Source organism: Furipterus horrens, unplaced genomic scaffold (genome assembly GCF_987537825.1).
Source record: "Furipterus horrens unplaced genomic scaffold, mFurHor1.1.pri manual_scaffold_1, whole genome shotgun sequence".
Taxonomy (NCBI): domain Eukaryota; kingdom Metazoa; phylum Chordata; class Mammalia; order Chiroptera; family Furipteridae; genus Furipterus; species Furipterus horrens.
In genome coordinates this window covers 57814061-57830842 of record NW_028327171.1, presented here as the reverse complement: position 1 = coordinate 57830842, position 16782 = coordinate 57814061, and the positions used below count along the sequence as shown (strand labels likewise).

The following is a 16782-nucleotide window of genomic DNA, read 5'->3' as shown; positions in this document are numbered from 1 at the left end:
ATTTGCCCAATGTCCTCAAGGCTAGAGTTGCTACCATGCTCTACTGTAATCACACTGCTATATGTTTATCCCTGCCTTCCTTTTTACCTCTCTGGCTTCATCTCCTGCTAATATCTCCTGATATGTTCTGGCCTCAGAAACCACTTCTTTCCCTCACCACTTTCAGGTCTTTGCTTAAGCATCACCTTTTCAGTGATGCCTTTCAAGGACCCTCTAGTCAACATTTCAGCAATCTTCTCCTTCTTGGTTCTTTCTAGTTAACTTTCCTGATTTATTTTCTCTCTACCACTTCCACTATTATATGCTTATCTTATCCCTTTCATTATATAAGAGTAAAAGCTCTATAAAAACAGAGATTTTTTTTTATGTATTTGTTTTACCAGCATTGAGAACAGTGCTTAAGATATAATAGGTATGTAAGCCCACAATGCTTTTTTTTAAGTATATATTATTGATTATATTGTTACAATAGTTCCAATTATTTTCCGCTTTGCTCCCCTCTGCCCAGCATCACCCCTTCCCCAGCAATCACCCCCCCCACCCACACCCCCGCTCAACCCATGGCCATGGGTCGTACATACAAGTTCTCTGGCTTCACCCTTTCCTATATTATTCATTAAAAAAAGAATTAATTATTTTTTTAACAATAAAAAATAACAATACCTCCCCTCCAGACTTAAGACCCTTTATAATCTTATAAAGGACAACGGGCGAAGGTCTTGAGCTCCTCTAGCTACTTCAAGCTGGTCATGGTCATCATTCTGCCTACCCTTGGGTCCAGAAATCCCTAATAAGAGTGGGGGTGTGGAGGGGAGGGTGGCCTTCCCACATGGTGAAGGATCTTGCAGACTCCAGGTCAGTTGGCTGTCCCTGGACAACAGCGTTCTTGGTTTAACAGGCTGACATCCTTGTTGTATTCTGGGGGCAAATATTTGGCAACAGGGTTAAAAGATATCATTCAACCCATAACCACTAGATGACAAAAGGCAGGTATTAATTTTTCAATGTCCCACATTAGGGAAAAAAGGGGCTTCTTTGGAGGAAAGTGTGCCAGGCACGTCTCAACTGTCCAAAACCCTTTTGCCCGTTATACTTAGTTTGGGCTGAGGGAAATATTTTAGGTTTCCCCCCTCTCAGACCTCTGGGCCCTTTCTGTCCAACCTATTAGGATAGAAAAGAGAAACCAGTGTTAATGTGAAGCCCACAGACCACCCCACACTTCACCAACCCAGCCACTTAGTTCAGTGAAACAGTTGAGTCTCAGCAGGCAACGATGTAGACAGGACTAAGTGAGGCCTATATGTACAGACAATGACTCAGGTAGTGAGATCATAGGCTTATGCCTTTTGAAAACAGAAAACACATGTTAATTTATGCAACATGACCCACAAACAAGTCTCTAAATCTGTAAGACTGTCTTATTGGAAAGACATCCAGTTGCAAGGCATTTGACATTCTTCTTGCCTTTAAATTAAGCATCTTTGATGATGCCACAGACATAGTTTAACTTTCAAATAAAAACAAACTTTAAATGAAAAGAAACTTTAAAGATGGTTAGCTGCACTACTTTATAGTCTACCACTGAGCATTGTGATTTTCCTTGAATTACGATTTTTCTCCTTAAGATTACCCTCCTTGTCATTAAAGGACTGCCTTAAGTCCTGTTTTAATTTATCCTGTTTGTTTGCATAAACACAACAAGAGCAGCAACACAATGGTTTTTAAGTGAACAAAAGAGTGGATGAATACGTGCCAGTTATTTAGTATAAAATAATGCAAAAAATTGGGTCCTGCCCTCCTCTGATTGACAAACTGGTAAAAAAATCTGTCAAAAAATGAAAGGTTTGTTCAAAGAGTGAGAAGGTATGGAACTTGGATACCTAAACCAGCCTCAGCTTAGAGTAGGGTGAGGTGCTCAAGTTGGGCTTCCTGTAGCAGATGGTATCTGAGTCTGATGAAAGTTAGCCCAAAGAAGGGTGGAGGAGAGGTTTGGAGAAATGCTTTTTACATGGAAAGATAACATGAACAGGGCAAACTATGATCAGATACTGTGGTAGACTTAACAATACAGACATTACTAGCTATCTTCCCTTTCCTTCATCACTTCATATTCAACCACCCTTTTTCTTTCAAACTCCCTACAAACTGCTGGTCTTTAAATCTTGATTAAGGGTTGGCCTCTGGAAGAACCCAATTGAAGATAGTGATTCTTACCTAAACTTTAGAGAATAAAAATGACAGCCTTTGGTATATAATAAAGCAAACCAGATAGGCTGGATATAGGATACGAGTGGAGGTGATTAGGTTTGGTAGCAAAGGAATTTAAATTCTGGGTTAAGGAATTTGAATTGTTTCCAAATTCCTTATGAAATCTTTGAGTTTGGGCATGAAGTAATCAAAAGGATATTTGAGTATAATGAATCTAGCTGTGGTATCCAGTGTTATAATACTGCAGGGGTAGTCTGCAGGGATAGTCTACAGGGAGAAAACAATTCAAACAGCACAGTTAGGGTATATTCAAAAGTGCATTAGTGAGGTGGCAGTGCGCATGGAAAGAAATAAATGGAGGGAAAATATGAAGGGAAAAAAGGACAGGATTTGGTGTCAAGCTCTGTATGTAGTCAGGCCCTGTGAGTTAAAGAGCAGCAGTATCATTAATAGAGATGAGGAAACTGAGTGGGATCTGGATTTGATGAGTTAAAGACATTTGGATTTTGTGCCAGTGGAATGTCTAAGTAGAGATATTCAGCAGACAGCTGGAAATATAAGAAGGCAGGAAGGCTTTTATTTCAGAATCGAGGCTCTTTCAGATGACGATACATATGTCTGGCTATTTTGAAAACCCCAAAGAAACACTTGCTTTATACAATTCTTACAGTCCTGACCTTGCAACTCCGCATAGAGAAGGGTGAATGTCATGGTAACTTGAAATGATTGGCAGACTTTGCAGTAGAAGCACACACACACTTGTAATGTGGAGAGGCTACATATGTGCACAAGCACACGAGGGCACGAGGGCATGAGGCAGGGCAGAAAGCTAGGTTCTAACCATGAAAGTTCTTGAAGATACTGGGCAAGTAGGGAAGCAAGAAGTCAAGTTCAAGGAGTTTGTTTGGCAGAGTTCAGGCGCAGTAGACAAGTTTGGAATTCTGGAGGCTGAGATTTGGCCAAAAGACCGGCCATTTGTAGCAGAGCCCTCAGACTCAGAGGGCTAATGTTATTTGCCTTCTGCCTAGTTTTATAGAGTGGTGCTGGCCACACACTGGAGGATGTTATTAAGGAATCCATCTCTTAGATTTTTCTTCTCATTTCATTCTTCTCACAGGTCATACTTTCCATTTAATTATTTGTTATTCTTTTCTGAACTTTCTCCAATTTTCCTTTTAAAATATTGAGACCAAACCTTCAAAACACAGTAACAACTGGCTTAGTTCTGGGCACAAGAAATGATTCTTTTTCTAAAATGTCACACCCCAGGCAACATTTCTTTGCAGGTTTTTTTCCACCTGTTTAGTGCTCATCTTATCTAGATACCATGCTAATTTTAGACAAGATGTGATTATAATGGAACATATCTTTTTCAATAATTTTTTGTTTTCACTTCAAATGTTCAGAGTTGGAACGGGTATTGACTCAAATCAGCACCCCCTCCCCCGGCCCCCTTTAGGAAGATAGTGGTAGAATACAGAATACTGTGGTACTGCCAGCTGCCAGTCTGTTTCTTTTCGTCCCATAATACAGCGCATGTCATGATATATGTGAGGCAATATCTTCAGGCTTTCGCCTTAATTTGTATTTTGCCCTGCTCATGCTAACAGATTAAACACTGCGCTAGCTAAAATGTTATGAGAAGTAATACAGAAAAATGAAATTTGCTTAGACAGGAATCAAAACTGCAAGCAGGGAAGACCCGCCAAGGAGCTGAGAGATGGCTGGGACATCTCTGGTAGTAATTTTCCATGTGGACTGGAGGACGGTCTTGTAAGGCACAGCCCCAGGTTACACCGCTGGGCTCCAATTCCGCAGGATTTACAAGCCATTACTGGAGAGAGTCTATGGTTCTCCTGGCACAGGAGGAGGAAGAAGAAAGGTTCACGGGACAATGCAATCTTTCATTTTACATGGTAATAAAAACAGAGCCTTTGTTTTGCTGAGTGAAGAAACCTGACCCCTGAGTTTAACAGGGGTGGGAGTGGGAGATCCATTTCAATGCCAGAGTCTGGCGAGGTGCTATTCAGCCCAGATTGCGGAGGATTTGCAGCCCCTTCTGACAAGGGGTAGTATCCAAGTCCAGAGAAGGGCAAAAGTCGCACCCTTGGAAGCTAATGGAAAGAAAACGTTTGGGGCAGGGACAGCAGAGGTAAGCTAGATGGAGCGCCGCCCGCCAGCCAGCCCGCCCGCAGACGCCGGCGGCTCCTCCCCGCTCTCCAAGGCCCACTCCCAAACTGAAATACACGCTTCCCGGTTCCAGCCAGAGCCCTGCGTGAGCCTCTACACGTAGCCGCAGACAGTTTCCTAAAAAGGCCGGCGCTGAGCAAACAATCCCAGACTTGGGGGCAGAAAAGCCGAGCGGAGGCGACCGCAAGGGCGCACGCAGCGGCGCGCCGGGTCAGCCGTGGCCAATAGTCCGGGCGCGGCCCGCCCCGTCGCCTCCCACTCGGGAAGCCTATAAGTCACCCGCGGCGCCGGGGCGCCTCTGCGACCGACTGACTCCCGGTGCGGGCTCGCTGCGCGCACTTAGTTCGCTCGCTCCCGCCGCAATCTTGGTCTCGGGGCGGACCAGGGACTCTCCTTGTTCTCGCGAGAAGTTCGCGGCTGCTGCGGGGTGCGGGTGCCCTAGCCCACGGGGCCCCTCTAGGGGCCGAAGATGGGGGAGTGTATCGTGAAACCTCGGCTCCTGCTGCTGGTCCTTGTCCTCCAGCCCTGGAATCCCTGCTTAGGTGAAGACCGGGAGAATCCCTCCAACATCCCCGCAGGTGAGCACTCCCGCGACCCGCCCCCGTCCCTGCGGCCGGTTCATTCATCCTTCAGACTTTAGCGCGGGACTTGCCAGGTGTGTAGGTGGGGAGCCAGTTCTTCTGCAGCATCGCAGAGGCGAAGTGCAGTCTAGACGCTCCCCAGGCCCGCCGATTGGAGCGAGTAGGTGGACTGCGCCTCCGCCCCAGGACCGAGGAGAGTCCCCAGGGGAGTGGGAGAGCCTGCCCTCGCGGGCTCAGGAATTCTCAGGAACCTGATAGCGCAGGAGTTTTCCTACTTCACAAGTCGGGGTTTCCCGTTGGTCTTGCAAGGCACTGGGCACCAACACCTTTCCTGCAACTCTCCTTTTTCCTCCTTCCTCGAGCTGGCATGATTCATCCCTGTTGGATGAGGCAGTACTCCCTCTGTGACCTAAACACGGGGCTCAGTGTACTTTCTGATTGATGGTGACACATTCCTTACAAGCACCCCAGGAAGCAGCCTATAACACCTACCTCTTGCCAAAAACAACGCTGAAAACCTTGGTTGTTTTCAGTAAGGCTGCCTAGTTACCCAATACCTTGAGGCAGCAGTTTTCCTCCTTGGGGATTTAGAGGGGAAGCTGTGGACATACACAACTTCTCCCCCTTAGCCACTCTTTTCCTAAACGTGGTGCCGGTTCTTGTTTTCAGAAGCTGGAACTGTAGTTAATAGTCTAGTCAAGTTCATGTAAAACAAAACTTTACGTTTAGCTAGATTAAAGACAGCCTCACCACATGTTTGTCTAAACATATTTTGCTACCATTTGTCACACATGAGGTGTCCTTGGAGTTTTCCACTTTTGTGTTTTAACTCTGTGCTCAATTATCTTAAATTATCTTACAAATAGTAGCCCTACTATACTTTAAAAAAAAAAATAGGATCGTTTTGGCACTTTTACTTTTTTTGTAAGTACATAGGGCACTTTTCTGCTTGAATTTTGCTTAACACAAAGACAGAAATTTCTATTTCAGGCTTACACTCAGAAACTGACATTTGGTGTAGAGTTTAGCTAATCCATGTAGCAATAGTTTTGCTTTCATCTTTAAGCGTCTCACAAAACTTCAGTGGCTAAGCTGCTCATCTTTCTACATTCCTACTTTGTTAGCTTGAGAAACCAGCATTCAGATGGCTTTCTGTTCGTTAACAAGATGCTTTTTTTTTCTTTCAGACATATGTGATGGTTTTCAAATGGACTTCTTTTTAAAAAAATATTTATTCATTTTAGAGCGAGAGAGAGAAACATTGATTTGTTGTTCCAATTATTTATGCATTCATTGGTTGCTTCTTGTATGTGCTCTTCCTCACCATGGATGGAACCTGCAACCTTGGAGTATTGGGAGGATGCTCTAACCAACTGAACTAGCAACTGAAATGGATTTCTGAACCCTGTGTGGTTCCTTTAAATTTGAAGTGATTTTTCCCCCCATAACTTTAAAGTTTTCTTTTAGTGTAATAGCTAGAAAATAGTTAAGTACATGCCTTCAACAAACTTGGAATGGAGACGTTAAAAAAAATTCACCAGAAGAGTGACTTTCTTTGTGAAACACCCAAGGAAACTTAGTGGGAAATAAAATAACCTCTAAGGGCTTTGCACTTTTAGAGGAACCTCTTTAGCCTTTGTCTGTTTTATTTCACTTAGTCACCAACACCCTTTACTTTTTATAGAAGGCATTTCTTCCTTGCTGCCTTTAAGTTTACAGTCCAAATCATCTTTCTTTCTCACTTTGGCTTTTGAATTTCATGGAGCTGGACAATAAGGTTTATGGACTGTAATATCAGAGAAAGGGAATTTCAAATGTGAGTGATTTCCGTAGAAAATGACTACATAAAACCCATTGCTGAAATCTGAGGACTAGTTGCTTTTGGTGGGTAGACATGGGGAATTCAGTTATTATCTAAGTGCAGGAAAAACACTAATTTTTAATAGGTAGAGCCAGCAGTATCCAGTTTGATTATCAATTTGTGTAGATAGTTGTGATAAGCTAATAAATATAGATGGTACACTGCTTGATAACATGGCTAGAATCCTGGACTATGTTCTTTCTCCCTAAACAAGTGAAAATGACTACATTGGAATCTTTTATTTATCTATGTATTGGGTTGGCCAAAAAATCTGTTTCGTTTTTTCCTTATGAGGGCTCTAATAGGCTTAGTTGTCCTTAACTTCATTTGAAACAATTTTGTTAGATTATATTGTGACAGCTATCATGTCAGCATGCATTTAAAAAAAGACATCAAAATTGGTGAATTGTTGTGCAGCCATTTTTAATTTTGAAGATGGAAGAAGATACACAACATTTTTGGCGTATTATGCTTTATTATTTCAAGAAAGGTAAAAACCCAACTGAAACACAAAAAAAGATTCGTGCAGTGTATGGAGAAGGTGTTGTGACTGATCGAATGTGTCAGAAGTGGTTTGTGAAATTTCTTGGTACTATTGACATTTTGGCCAAATAATTCTTTGCTGCGGGGCTGTTTTATGTATTGGAAGATGTTTAGCAGCACTTCTGGCCTCTACGCACTAGAAGCCAATAGCGAGAGATAGCCGACATACTGAAAACATCCAAAGCAATAGTTATTGGTGAAAATGAAAATGTGTCTTTTATTTTGTGGAAAAAACCACACAGACTTTTTGGCCAGCCCAATAAATATTAAGCAAACTTTACACTTTTTAAGTTTTCTAGCTTAATAGGAGGTCTGTAAGAAGAGTGCTTATCGTCTCTAATTTCCTGTATTTGTCACCACGTCCCAGCTAGCCATAAATAAGTTAGACTAGAGTTTCTTAGCCTTATTGACATTTTGAGCCAGATAATTACTTATTGTGGGTGCTGTCCTGTTCATTGTATGATGTTTAGCACCATCCTTGGCCTTTGCCCACTAAGATGCCAGGAGAACCCTCCTCCAGTTGTGCGAATGAAAAGTGTCTCAAAATTAAAGTTGCCCAAATGTCTTCTGAGGGGTTGAAAATTACTGGATTAGACAAATATGTGTGTATTTGAGGCACCGTAGCATTATAGTGTTACTGGAATGATAATAGCAACTTTTTTTTGAAAGCAAATATTTATAGTGATTTTCCATTTTTCCACTGCAGTAGGGAATATGCTAGTTGAATCACATTAATCAGAATTTGGAATATAGTTTTTCCTAGCTTTGATGCTGTGTATTGACGAGAGTTGAGAACACTGCTTTCTGTTATATTTACTGAGCATTCTGCTGTGTGCTGTTTTTATTTCTTTTTGGTTGCCACTTTGTTCTTGGCATGGAAAAAATCTAAACAAGATTCTGGTAAAAATCATTTTCTCCTAAAATTATTTATAGGAATTTTGCCTTAAAATTATATCCCCATGGGAGATTTTATAGCAACACCCTCCTAAAGAGTGTCAAAAAAAATCAGATTTATACCTTGGTTTATCTTTCTTGCACTTTCCTGCCTTCGGATGAGAAGAGACGAGTGGATGTATTCCTGCCAAACATTTGCAACCAGGTCTCTGGACTGGAATCAAAATTTCTGTGTTTTCTAAGGCACCTTGACTATTTCATAATCTAAATTGGGCAGAAACCAAGTTCTGGGCAAAAATGGAGGAAATGGTTTCAGATGTTTCTGTCAAGACCAGTATTTTTCAACCATGTTCATTTGCAAACTCTTTAATTTACTCTGGCGCATTCAAGGAGCAAAGGAGAGGTTTGTCCCTCTCTGCCGATGTAAACCGGCAATTTATGGGGTGGAGAGGGAAAGAGCAAGGTCCTGGAGAAACCTCTGGAAGGAAGAGAGAGAGGCTGTCCTCTATGCACTTTCTTGGGCTCCAGTCACATACGACTCATTATCCTTAAACAGACTGTGCTGTTTATTTCATAGTATAAGCACAGACATATGAAACAGCTCTAGACAATGTGAGGATAGGAAATGAGAATTAAATTGAGATACCTTTTCTACCCATCATATTGGCGAGGCATTTTAGAATGAACTCTGATTATCTAAGGGTTGTAAGGATGAGAACTTGCAGACTGTTGATGATGGAACAACAGCTTCGGAGAATAATTTAATAATGTCTAGAGGCATTGAGAATTCTCATATCCTATAATCATAGTCAGCCCTTTGTATCCACAGGTTTTATATCCAAGGATTCCACATCCTCAGAATCAAATGACTGTGAACTGAAAACAGTATTTTCAGTCTGCAGGTGGCAATCCACAAGAGGGCTGATTGCATACATATTTTTGTTTTATAAGAAAAGACTGATTTTATTTTCAAATGTTTGGAAATAATTTGCATACATTGTTGTACACTATTTTATAGAAGGGATTTGAGCATCCACAGATTGTGGTGTTTGGGCATTCTGGAACTAATTCCCTACAGACACAAGGGATGACTGTACTCTCAAATTTCTGTCTGCCTGTTCTTGAAATTCTGTTTAAATTTAGCTCCTAGGGAATTTTTCCTCTTACTATCTTTTGTTCGGCTCTCTTTTGAACTTCTTAATGCAGTTGGTATATAAAAATCATAACTGCTTTGTATAGTAGATGTTTATGTTTAATAAATTATAAATTCTTTGAAGTAAGGACTCTTATTCATCTCTGTGCTCTTCACAGTACCTTCCCTGTTTTATGAACACAAAGAAGGTTCTCAATTTGTGTTTCTTGAGTTTTTGACCCACTCAGAGAAACATGAATACTGGCATGCAGTCAGTCAGATTGTTAGTTGCTCCTTTTCCCAGGATTTTAATTAAATTCACTGAGCTTCCTTTCTCTACCTGGGGAACTATACTCTATCATGATCTAGCAATTTACCAGTGAATCATCAGACAGGGCCTTATTTCTGAACTGTGGTTGGCAACTCTTCTCCATGGTGTGTGTGTGTGTGTGTGTGTGTGTGTGTGTGTGTGTGTGTGTGTGTGTGTATTTTTGTTAAAAATACAGAATGTTTCACAAATTTGCGTCTCATCCTTGTGCAGAGGCCATGTTAATCTTCTCTGTATTGTTCCAGTTTTAGTGTATGTGCTGCTGGAGTGAGCACTCCATGTTGTATTTTTTGTTCTGCCTTTCTTGTTCATTTCTGAGTCACCTTCAGAAATGCATTCCAGTGGTTGGATACCATGATCCTCTTTTTTTTTTATACTAGGTGAAATGAGATTTGGAATGGTTATGTAACTTGCAGTAGATCACATAGCTGCAGCACTACTCTAGAGGAGCCTGTGGCCTTTCTTCCAGCCATGCTCTATATCTTTCTTGACCTCTTCATTGTTCTGTTGAACTTTGAGGACCTATGGGAAAGAAATAGACTGGGCATTAGATACCTATAGGAGCAAAAAGAATGTATTGCTAGAAGAGAAAACACATCGTTGTGATTTATGCAAATGGTGGTGGCAGCGGGGAGGGATAGGTACAAATTTTCGGCAAACTATGCTCTAGGTCGGGGTGGCAAACTGTGACCCTCAGGACAAATCCCATGGGGCAGACATGGCTGGCTGCCTACAGTTTTTACATTTTTTTGGAATTTATTCATTGGTTTTAGAGGGAGAAGAAGGGGGGGGTGGTGAGAGAGAGAAAGAGAGAGAAACATTGACCTGTTGCTCCACTTATGCATTCATTGGTTGATTCTTTAAAATATTTTATTTATTTTTTTAGAGATAGGGGAAAGGAGAGAGAAAGAGAGGGAAAGGAACATCAGTGTGCGAGAGAAACAGCTATCAGCTGCCTCTTACAGGCCACCAACCAGGGACCTGGCCTGCAACCCAGGCATGTGCCAGGTCTGACGGAACCGAACCCGTGTCCCTTCAGTTGTAGGCTGGTTCTCAACCCACTGAGCCACACCAGTCAGGGCCATTGGTTGATTCTTGTACGTGCCCTGACCTGTATAGAACCTACAACCTTGGTGTATCTGGATGGCACTCTAGCCAACTGAGCTAGCCAGCCATGGCAGTTTTTACATTTTAAAATAGTTTAAAAATAGCAAAAGAAAATTAATATATTGTGACATGTGAAAATTATATGAAATTCAATTTTCAAGGTCCATAAAGTTTATTTGGCTCTTAGCCATATTTATTCATTTACATATTGTCTGTGATTGCTTTAGTGATATAATGCAGAGTTGAGTAGTTGTAGGGACTGTGACTTTCAGAGTCTAAATTGTTTATTATCTAGCTCTGTACAGGAAAATCTTGCCAACCCATGCTGTCGATGACATTCCCACTTAAGCTGTGGCTCATGCACATCTGCTCCTTTGCAAGAACTGAACTCTGGGCATTTGAGAGGCCTGTTATTTATTGATTTACTTTTTAAAGTTTAAGGTGCACAGCCTGATGATTTGATTGAAATGTAGTGTGAAATGATTAGAATATTAGGTTCAACTCACAACTATGTTCTCATGTAGATATGACAAAAGGAAAAGAAAAAAAAAAAGGAAAACTTTCTCATTGTGATGAGAACTCTTAGGATTAACTCTCTTAACTTTCTATATATCCTGCAGCAGTGTTAACTGTAGTTATCCCTAGTGAAGTTTGTACCTTTTGCAGAGAACTGTTTTTCATTTAGACCTTTGAATTCAAATATAGAGATTCTCGGTTACAACATGTCAACCATGGAGTTTAATGCTAACTAGACATGTACTTTGGTGTAAATAATGTACTTATGATCAAAGATGAATAAAACACTGTGGTGGCCATTTGTCAACGAGATGCATATTTCTGCTTCAGAGCTTGTGTGTGTTCTAGAAATTTGGTCTAATAACTTGGTTACAGATATGTGGCTAGGTTCCCATGAGGAAATTTTTAGCACATTTATCAATGAGTATTTTTATTCTTCAACAGTTGCTATAAATAAGGCTAAACTGAGAAATTGGTTGCTTTTGAAGTGATGGATTATTTTTCTATTATATTTTAGTAGTTTGCCTGTGCTGTATGCTTACCTCACTAAACTAAACTGAAATAATAGACCTGATTTTCAGAGCTATTGAGATTTTAGTTAGCAAAGAAATAGTTATCGAGAGCAGTAGAATAGTAAACAGTGTGTTATGATTTGTTATCTTCATAGTACTTACTAGCTTAAGGCCCATCTGTTGCTTCCTATGTTTGTAATCATGCTACTAAAGATGGTCTAGCAGTACACAGCTGATTACTACCCTATTAACTGTATCACAAGAATGCCCCTTCAAAAAATACTGTTTATAGCTTTAAAATGCATTAACTTCAAATAACTTTTAATGCTTCTCACTCAGGATAACTTTAAAACAAAATTCAAAGAGCAGAGGTATATTATTTTTCTACCTAGAGGAAAGATTTTCATGACATATTTTCTTTTTTGTGTTAAAAGAGGGAAATTGACTTCTGTATTCAACTTTGTTTTTAAATAAAAATCTTTATTTAAAAAATTCCAATTCAGGTTGGTATATTTACATATTTTATTACTAGATTGATTCATAAGCATTTTTCAAGCCTTAATTATATTGGTAGCATATTGTAGCAGTTTGGGGAAAGTAACAATCATTTTTTATTCCTATTAAAATAAGGGTATATCTCCCCCTTCTTAAATTTATTTCTTAAAGGATATGCTATTAAGTAAGAAAAATCTTAATATGTTAGATTAGAAATATACTTTGTTTACTGTTTCTGTTTTGCTACAAGAAATTTGGTTTAAAATTTTTGTATAGGCTTAGAATTAAATTTTATCTAATTAGGGAGAAAGCTTTACTATTATTTTTAAATTTTTTAAAAAAAAATTATTTATTTATTTTTAGAGAGGGTAAGGGAGAAAGAGAGGGAGAGAAATATCAGTGTATGAGAGAAACATAGATCGGCTGCCTCTCGCATGCACCCCATCCGGGGACTGGCCTGCAACCCAGGCATGAGCCCTATCCAGGAATCAAATGGGTGACCTTTTGCTTTGTGGGATGATGCCCAACCAAGCCACACCAGTTGGGGCTAATTAGGGAGAAGACTTTAAATAAATAGTAGATAGTCTTTGCTTTTATTTCAAGCAAAGTCAACACTGAAATCTTTTCCTTTACTGTTCTTTTTGACCTTTACTCTTTGCAAGCTTCTGAGTGATGTGAACACTTCCCAGCTACTATCAAGACAGGCAGGGTCTGCTATACCTGATTAGCCTCCCCCTTTTAGCTGGGCTCATATTTCTGAGGAACTACTGCATTTACAATAAAAGTTTTCACTAGAAATAATAAAAAAAAACTTTTAAATTTCAATATAATTCAGAGAACATGCTCATTACTATAAGTATACTAGATAAAACTAAATACAAATAAGAGTTTTGGAGGACATACGGCTAAAATGAGGGGCTGAATGGTCAAGAAAAGTGTAACATTCATGGTTCAGTTTCTAAAGTGGGCCAGTGTTGGGGACTCTGACCAGCGGTTTTCGGGACGTTGTGGATGTGATGAACAAAATCACACAGACTACACTCATCCTGTGGAGAAAAGGGACAGAACGGCCACTCTGTAAATCAGTGAGAGCGTCATGACCGTTGCCTGGACAGGCTTTTATTCTTTTCTGGGCAGATCACATCAAACAAAGTTACCAGTCTCTTTGCTGAGGTTGCTTTAGATGGTTGTTGTTTACAGATAATAAAGAAAGAATGCTGCACATGCAAGGGAATGATAAGGATGGGGGATCTGTCCATAAAACAGTTCAGATGGGGGGTCACATCCTGTCCTTAAAACAGTTCAGAATAGACCTTGAGAAGTTACTTTAAAGCTATACATTAAACATCTGTTGTTTTTCAGCTCAGGGTGAGGAAGATTTGTAGCAAAAGCAAGCTTTTAAGCAGTATAGATACAATGCAGGCCTGATTCCCACGGGGAATGGGTCTGCGGGCCTGGCTCCTGTGTGCCGCTTCGCACCTGTTGGTTTTCGGAATCAGGGCTGAGCTACATTCGTCATTGCTGTGCTGACCGGTTTCCTATAGGCCAGAGTTAAAATTAAATTACATTTGTTATATTGTCATGTTGATTTAACTATTGCTTTTATTACTTTGTATGCATAAGACATCCTGGTGTTTTATCACATTAATAGCTCATCTGCTCATTTTCTTTAGGGTTACATTCTCAAAATTTTAGAAGGAATTGTACTTATTTTCTAGTTCTATTATATTTTAAAGTTCCTTCCAGAGAGAAAGAGGGTCTTCCTCTCATGTAAGTGCTGTGGTTCTGCTCCTCTATGCTGTGAGCTCCATTTCGTAAAGATTCTTATGTCATCAAGGGGCTTTCAAACACATGCAATTTTATTGCTCTCACCAGCACCCCCAGTCAGTCCCAGACACTCAGGGACTCTAAGGAGATATTGAATATGTATCTTGACACACAGCTTCACCGCTGCAGGCACAACCGCAATTGGAAGAAGTTGGTGGAATCCTGGCAGTTTTGGGTTTCTCATTTTGGGACACTATTCAGGAAAAGTCCCAGAAGTTATACTTCTTAATTCCAGTGACCACCGAGCCCCAACACAGAGCCCGTGTCCCATCAGCAAGGCACTGTCATTGACCAGTCTGTTTTGCAGGTTTGAAGCCAAACTTTCATGGGGCCTTAGGGTGCTAATTACTTAAAGGTGCAGTACACTGGGCTAAGAAGGAAGCCAGTTGCTTTTAGATATTTTAAATGTATTCTATAACTGGTTCTTTAAACATGTAATTATTTTCTCCCTCCTTCTAGAAGTATACTAAATACTAGCAGCTATTTTAGCATCTCAGAAAAAATTTGACAAATATAGAATTTAAATAATTTCTTAAAAACTGAGAAGGTGGCTAATAGTCCATAGGCAGGCTAAAATGCCTTAATTCAATCACCTGGGGAAGTCGTAAAGCACTGTTATGCGGAGGGTAAACTGGCCTTTTGTTGGGATTTTCCAGTTCTGCTTAAGCCAGCTCTGAGGCCCCTTGTCTTCAGAGGCCTTCTCTGTCCTGTTCAAGCCTTGCTGGGTCTTTCCTGGCCTGCAGTTCATGCCACAACTGTGACCAGTGTGCCCTGCTGGTCTAGACCTCTGAAATTCCTGTCAGCCATGTCTAGAGCAGGACAATTCTCCTTTTCTTTTTAGTTTACTTTAAACAGGGTTGGAATTTTTTAAACAGTGACTTTACTAGGTAACCAAGGGCAAAACAAAAAAACCTGCAACTGGAAAACCACCAAAGCAAAGAAATGAACAGGCTTACAAAGTAGACATGCGGAGTTTTTATTTATTCTGACTTTAGATAGAGACCTGTGTATTTGGTATCCTAGGGGATTCATAGGTTCTTTGTCCTGCTCAGCTTTTCTTCCTTCCTTCTTTGATCCCACTCCTTGCTTTCCACCAGTTTCTCTTACTTTCCACCAGTTTCTCTTACGTAGATAGCTCTTTCTTCTCCAGGCTTGGAGTCTAGGAAGTCCATGGGTAGATAGATGCTAATAGGTTATGACGTAATAAGGATTTTATATTTGGTCTCTGATCCCAGTTCTTGCTAATATTTGGCCTTTGACTATGGCTCCTAACACAAGACTTTTAACCCCTTGGTAATTTTTTAAAAGATTTTATTTATTTATTTTTAGAGAGAGGGGAAGGAGAAAGGGAGATAAACATAGATATGTGAGAGAAACATCAGTTGGTTGCCTCTTGCAGGCACCCCAACTGGGGACCAGACCCATAACCCTGACATGTTCTCTGACCGGGAATTGAACCACCAACCTTCTGCTTTGTGTAACAACACCCAGCAAACTGAGCACTGCCCATCAGGGTAAGACCCCTGTAATTTCTTGGACAATAGGGGCCTAGGAAGCAGACACAAAGTTCTTTCATATGTTAATATTCTAATTATTCTTTCAGGAGCTGGACTTGGACATACTTTGGTATTGCTTTGTTCCTAATTAAATTCTGATTTAGAAGTAAGAAAGTAAGGCCAAGAATAACTAGAATTGATTGTACATTTAAAAATATTCCAAGTGTTTTAATATGACAGGAGAAAATAGTCTGGTATTTATGTGAAGCTATTTTCTATCTTCTGTGAGGAGTCATGTACACCTTAGTAGATTTAAATATTATAAACTTTAAAAAAAACTTAGTATTTCTCTGTTTCAGTCCTGAGTATTTAAGTCACATTGGTTAACAAAAATTATGCCCATAATTCTTTAGAAGTTAGAAACGTTTTTTATGTGAATGTGCTATTTAAAAATTAGAGGCCCTCCTCCAAATTGTTCTGAAACTGTTGTCAAATTCCTAGATTTACCTTATAGTTGTATTAAATATCTTTAAAATATGGTTGCATTTAGTAAACTAGGGACATGGTAAATAAAATCAGTTTATAAGTGAGAAGCAGTATTTGTATGTCTATGAATATGTGTAACTGATATATTTAGCATAGAGATTACTGTTAGGCCTTAAGAACAGAAGATTTGGAATGCCTTTTGATTTGCACTTTTCTTTGATGTACTGCTCAGTGTGGTCTCAGTGGCTTTTTTTTTTTTTTTTTTGCATGTGCTTGTGTTTCTATAATGGAACCTATCTAGTGAGTGATATAGTTTTGGGGGGACCTGGTGGTGCCCACCGCCTTTCCCTTTTTCCTGGCTTTTATTTTTTTCCATGCTGTTTGCAGAGGTATGTAAAATGAAGGCAGCAGTTCAAATAAAACAATTGGAAGGGGAAGAGGATGGCTTAATTTTGAAAATATATACAGTTGTTACTTGTGCAAGTGTTAAGAAATCACAGAACCATTTAGCCTGGATGTTGTTTTAGGAGATTGACTGTGATGTATTAAATAAGCAAGTAAACATTAGCAGATGTTTCTTCTGTAGAGTAGGTAAGGATGAAGAAA

General features: G+C 40.0%; 1 protein-coding gene and 1 non-coding gene across 3 annotated transcripts in view; one reads left to right on the top strand and one right to left on the bottom strand.

Moving 5' to 3' along the window:
* Positions 1–4683: 4683 nt before the first annotated feature.
* PLOD2 (procollagen-lysine,2-oxoglutarate 5-dioxygenase 2) overlaps positions 4684–16782 on the top strand; it is a 95998-nt gene continuing 83899 nt past the window's right edge. Inside the window, exon 1 of one of the 2 annotated variants that reach the window (XM_090275653.1) lies at positions 4684–4976. In XM_090275653.1, the coding sequence (XP_090131779.1) occupies positions 4868–4976 (109 nt within the window). In that variant the 5' untranslated portion in view covers positions 4684–4867. The remainder of the gene's footprint in view (positions 4977–16782) is intronic. The other variant, XM_090275657.1, reaches the window with a different exon arrangement.
* LOC150021156 (U6 spliceosomal RNA) lies at positions 9906–10012 on the bottom strand. The gene has a single exon (XR_016513416.1). It is a non-coding gene; the product is annotated as a U6 spliceosomal RNA (small nuclear RNA).